We start from the raw sequence: 5,121 nt of genomic DNA on the forward strand, positions 1-5,121 counted from the left end.
TACTTTCCTCCTTATATAGAAAGCTTTTTTTAGGGGGAAAACTAGCTTTATTACTCAAAACCTACGTGTTGTGGGATACAAAAAGGATCATGAGGGTGGAGCAACCACACGTGTCTCCCCTGATTCAGAGAGTATGAAAAATTTGCTAGTCTATATCGGCATCTATATTTGCTGCTCTCCCTTCGAAAGTGATGTTACAATTAACAAAGGAACAATGAGAGGAGATCTCTCTAAGGATGGGACCATACTATCCATCGGCTCCATTCTTTATGTCAAGGACTACCTGCTTTGCATCGGATGCTATAATGAAGTCATGCAAATGAAGATCCTCAGCCAGCGCCAACCCTTCTCGGATAGCTATCGCCTCGAGCGCCACCACGTTTGTAACGCCATGCACGACCAGTGCCGAACTTTCCAGGAAGTTGCCATGGGCGTCCCTGCATACAGCAGCAGCAGCACCCGCCGCATGCGATCTTGCCATTGCTGCATCAGTGTGTATCTTTGCGACCCCAGGCGGTGGAGCTTTAGGTCTCATCGTAGTTTGTCCTCCTCCCGTTTGGTTTGTCCTGGCTCTTGGTTTTAACGTATCCAATTCATCAATGAACCTGCCAATAAACTAAACTGATGCGTTGCATATGGACTTTGGTATATTTCCTCATGGATCTCAACTTTGGTATATTTCCTTATATAAAAAAGCTGCAGAAAAGGTTTTAAAATACTTCCGTGCCTCTGGCCCAGGCCAGCTGGCCCACCAGGCCGTCGCAGCCCACAAATCGCATAAGACCGGGTTCAGGGATGCAGACAAACGAATCTGGGAATCTCGTATATTATCCCCGACGTGCTCCGCGTCCACGGCGCTGCCAAAGTCACACGAACTCTCTCACGTCACACACGCCTCCTCCTGCGAGCCAGCCACTGGGAGAGCCCGCGGAAGCACAGAGCGGGAGGAGGGATCGCGAGATGGAGTGCAAGGATGTCGGGATCCTCGCCATGGACATGTATTTCCCTCCCACCTGCGTCCAGCAGGTGAGGTTCTCCACCAGAGCTGCTGTTCCCGCCTCCGCCGCTCGATTTGTCGCCGTCGTGTCACGCTGGGTGCTGCCAACGTGGCTGATCTGACGCTCCGAGCATCTCCGCGTCGAGATCACGGATGATTTGGTATTTTTGGGTTAGTTTCCGGGGAATTGCCGCTGGGGTTTTAGCCAGACGTGTGGGATTTCGGGTTTACCAAGTAGTAGTTGAGATCGCCACGATGGAATTGTTTCCGGGAACTGAAACCATGATTCGGAGGTGCCATCTCGGTGCGGATTTGTGGATCACGGGTGGCGAATTGATTTGTTTACTCGAGGAATATTTGAATCATTAGTTTCACTCTGTTATACCTGCTGTCAGATGCTGCATCTGCCTTGTACTGTATTTCGTCTCTCACAGAGCGAGCAAATGGTTATCTGATGTGGATTTGGAGAGGACTGGAGCGGCTGTGCGCAATTAATACATGGATAATTTGCTGTGTCCGTTCAGTGCTGTTGGACTCAGAGTTGAATGCTGATGCGTTGAACTACTGGTTGCAGGAAGCGCTGGAGGTTCATGACGGAGCCAGCAAGGGGAAGTACACAATTGGTCTTGGGCAAGATTGTATGGCCTTCTGCAGCGAGGTAGAAGATGTCATCTCGATGAGGTATATTTTGTCACATTGGAAAAATTGCTGCCTTGTCCGTTACCTTCTTTTACTGGGATTGAACTTCTTGATGAGTAGAATTTACTAATCAATTGTATGAAATACATATATATTTTTTGCAATACTCCATTCAGTATGTGAATGCTCAAGTTGGAAAGTTATTTCAGCTTGACAGTTGTCAAATCCCTGCTGGAAAAGTACCACATAGATCCGAAGCTAATTGGCCGCCTGGAGGTTGGTAGCGAAACAGTGATAGACAAAAGTAAATCCATCAAAACGTGGCTGATGCAAATTTTTGAGGTAAATCGCGGAATTAGGATCCCACATATATTCCCTCTAAACCTGAATCTAGATGAATTCACAGTTTCCACTTCATTTATTTGTTTGTTAGTTTCAGTTTCAATCTCACTCAATGTTGCTATTGTTGATATTTATCTCAAATATAGGAAAGTGGTAATACTGACATTGAGGGAGTTGACTCAAGTAACGCATGTTATGGTGGGACAGCTGCCCTGTTGAATTGTGTGAATTGGGTCGAAAGTCGATGCTGGGATGGACGCTACGGCCTTGTGGTCTGCACAGATAGCGCGGTTAGTCACCCAATATCACCATCTAATTTTTACACTAAGTCGATTCAGTTTCTCTCCCCTTTCTCTGTGCAGCACTAATTTGCTGTCCCATATCATGTTCAGGTTTACGCAGAGGGACCAGCTCGGCCTACGGGAGGAGCTGCTGCAATTGCTATGCTTATTGGTCCAAATGCACCTATTTCTTTTGAAAGTAAATATAGAGCTTCTCACATGGCTCATGTTTACGATTTCTACAAGCCTGATCTTGCAAGTGAATATCCGGTAAGGATTCTATGACTTGCTTTTGTTTGTTTGTTCTAGGCATGTAAACAAACAAATTTCTCAACTGGATATCATTTTTTGTCTCTTTCATAGTATTATATCCTCTGCACACTTCTGTTCCCCGATTATTATAGGTTGTTGATGGGAAACTATCTCAAACGTGCTACCTGATGGCTCTGGATTCGTGCTATAGACAGTATTGCGCCAAGTGAGTTCACTGCCATAATTTACCCACTCAACTGCAGTACTAGCATCTTGTTCTTCTCAAGCAATAACATCACACTATGATCACTAAATCAGGTATGAGAAGCTAGTGGGAGAACAGTTCTCGATTTCTGACGCCGATTATTGTGTGTTCCATTCTCCATATAATAAGGTATGACGACTGCACACTGCCATGGAGATGGATAAGATTTTGCAGTATGTTAATTCTGCCAATTCTGTTCTCTAACCTCTGGGGATACAGACATAAACTCGTCACTTTTTTACTATCACAGCTTGTGCAGAAGAGTTTTGCTCGACTTTACTTCAACGATTTCATGCGTAATTGCAGGTATGCGATTCCTCTCTTTAAATACATGCTCCTTTTGCTTCTTAAAAACTAAGCTTTTAATCTGTGGGCCAAATAATATTCTAAACTCTTGAAAGACCTCCCCCCCCCCCCCCCCCCTTGTCGGGTTATACGATACCCATTCGACACTCTTAGTCTTGACCCCTAGACGAAGGCACTTATTTGTTTTTGTTCTCTTTGATGTCAGTTCGGTTGATAATGATGCCAAAGAAAAGCTTCAGCCTTTTGCAAACCTGACTAGTGAAGAAAGCTACCAAAGTCGTGACTTGGAAAAGGTTATTCCTCGTTAGGTGGATAATAGTTCTTACGATGCTTAGTTTCTTTGCCGATGTAACCATTAAGTCTTCTACTGAACTTTCAGGGCTCTCAACAACTTGCAAAGCATTTGTATGACATCAAAGTTCAACCGTCAACGTTGCTTCCAAAACAAATTGGTAACATGTATACTGCATCTCTGTATGCTGCATTGGCATCTGTAATCTACAACAAGCATGCTAGTCTGGTGAGGTTTTGGTTTTACGCCTCTATCTTATATTTGTATGCCTTTGTATCTCATGTTCATTCCTTGTAGTTAACTTCCATTTCTTATGCAGACCGGCCAACGAATTGTCATGTTCTCTTATGGCAGTGGCTTGACATCCACTATGTTTTCATTCAAACTAAATGAGGGTCAACATCCCTTTAATTTAGCAAACATTGCTTCTGTGCTTGATGTGACGGCAAAGCTTGAATCAAGACATGTGGTATGGTCTTTCATTCTGACAACCCTCAGCCAGTCTGTTGTAGATAGAGAGCGGATCTTGACATATATTTTACAGCCATGCATCAAACTAGATTAGAAGCACAAATTTTTCATACATACCAATGTGGTATGTTGTGCAAAAAAAATACCAATGTGGTATGGTTTACCATACATGGCTTTCGAATTTGTTACAGGTATTTTGGAGATTAACTTTTTGAGGTTTCATACCAAATTATAGCTTATTAAAGAGAAGGAATCATAGTGTATTGTAATCCATACCATGGACAAGCTCTGAACCTGAAAAGCACACAAAACTGAATTCTGTATGTGATTACTCAGAAAACTTGCCCCGGTCACTATGGCGATATGAGCTTTATTCATCAAGGAAATCAGGGTCTTTGCTAAACTCATTCTAAACAATTTTGGAATTTATTTAGTTCTATAATTGTACTAGAGAATAGCCTTTCTTCAAGATAGCTACATACCATTAATTGATTTACCACTGTCCATAGTAGATTCAACTGATGTCTCTATTAGATCTGCGTTGCTAGGATCTGAATCCCGCGTAATTTCGCCAGAGCAAGCTGACATGTTCCTTTACATGTTTTCAGACTTCACCTGAGAAGTTCATTGACACACTGAAGCTGATGGAGCACCGATATGGAGCAAAAGATTTTGAAACAAGCAAAGACATAAGCTTGTTGCCACCAGGAACGTTCTACCTTACAAAAGTTGACTCAATGTACAGGAGGTTCTATGAAAAGAAAACCGATGGCATTGTTGACGGCAAAATCAAGTGCAGCAATGGCATTGCAAATGGTCACTAGTGGCATATCATCAGATACTGTTAGTTCACCGTGCATTTTATTAACCATCATCCGTACAATTTGTTGTATTTATCTCTAGAATTTCCAGTCTAGCTAAGTTTCAAATAAGCCATTATTCTCTAAAGTTGTTTCCCCCACACTCTTCAGCTTATTTTTTGTGTTGAGCTGAACTGAAACCTTCGTGTAGTACAAGCATTCTTGTTTTCCTCTAGCTTGCTACCTTTGATTTAATTGTTTTGTTGCTAGTGATCACTTACTGTTCTGTGATATTATTGTTGAGTAACGTGATTGTATTAGGAAACATAGGTTAGACTAGGAAATATTCTGGCTTGCCTTGTACTCCAAGTAGATCATGTACTCCTATATATATGCCCACGAGGCACAAGCAATACAACAAACAATTCCAACATGGTATCAGCCTAATCACGATCCAAACCCTAGCCGCCGCCGCT

At 42.8% G+C, this 5,121-nt stretch overlaps 1 protein-coding gene across 1 annotated transcript; it reads left to right on the forward strand.

Moving 5' to 3' along the window:
- Window positions 1-767: 767 nt before the first annotated feature.
- On the forward strand, window positions 768-4,921 carry LOC109775623 (hydroxymethylglutaryl-CoA synthase). The gene is made up of 12 exons (XM_020334345.1): window positions 768-1,026; window positions 1,572-1,678; window positions 1,846-1,978; window positions 2,125-2,268; window positions 2,371-2,529; window positions 2,664-2,737; window positions 2,830-2,905; window positions 3,027-3,082; window positions 3,288-3,375; window positions 3,462-3,602; window positions 3,694-3,843; window positions 4,454-4,921. Exons 1-12 carry the CDS (start codon window positions 796-798, stop codon window positions 4,667-4,669), a joined length of 1,575 nt encoding a protein of 524 aa, XP_020189934.1. The 5' UTR covers window positions 768-795; the 3' UTR covers window positions 4,670-4,921.
- Window positions 4,922-5,121: the final 200 nt, after the last annotated feature.

Source organism: Aegilops tauschii, chromosome 7, assembly GCF_002575655.3.
Source record: "Aegilops tauschii subsp. strangulata cultivar AL8/78 chromosome 7, Aet v6.0, whole genome shotgun sequence".
Classification (NCBI taxonomy): Eukaryota; Viridiplantae; Streptophyta; class Magnoliopsida; order Poales; family Poaceae; genus Aegilops; species Aegilops tauschii.

Coding starts and splice junctions, on each gene's coding strand:
- LOC109775623 (XM_020334345.1), top strand. CDS start 796: ATGCAGACAAACGAATCTGGGAATCTCGTATATTATCCCCGACGTGCT. Junction 3,083..3,287: donor GATTTCATGCGTAATTGCAG/GTATGCGATTCC, acceptor CTTTGATGTCAG/TTCGGTTGATAATGATGCCA. Junction 3,844..4,453: donor AGCTTGAATCAAGACATGTG/GTATGGTCTTTC, acceptor ACATGTTTTCAG/ACTTCACCTGAGAAGTTCAT.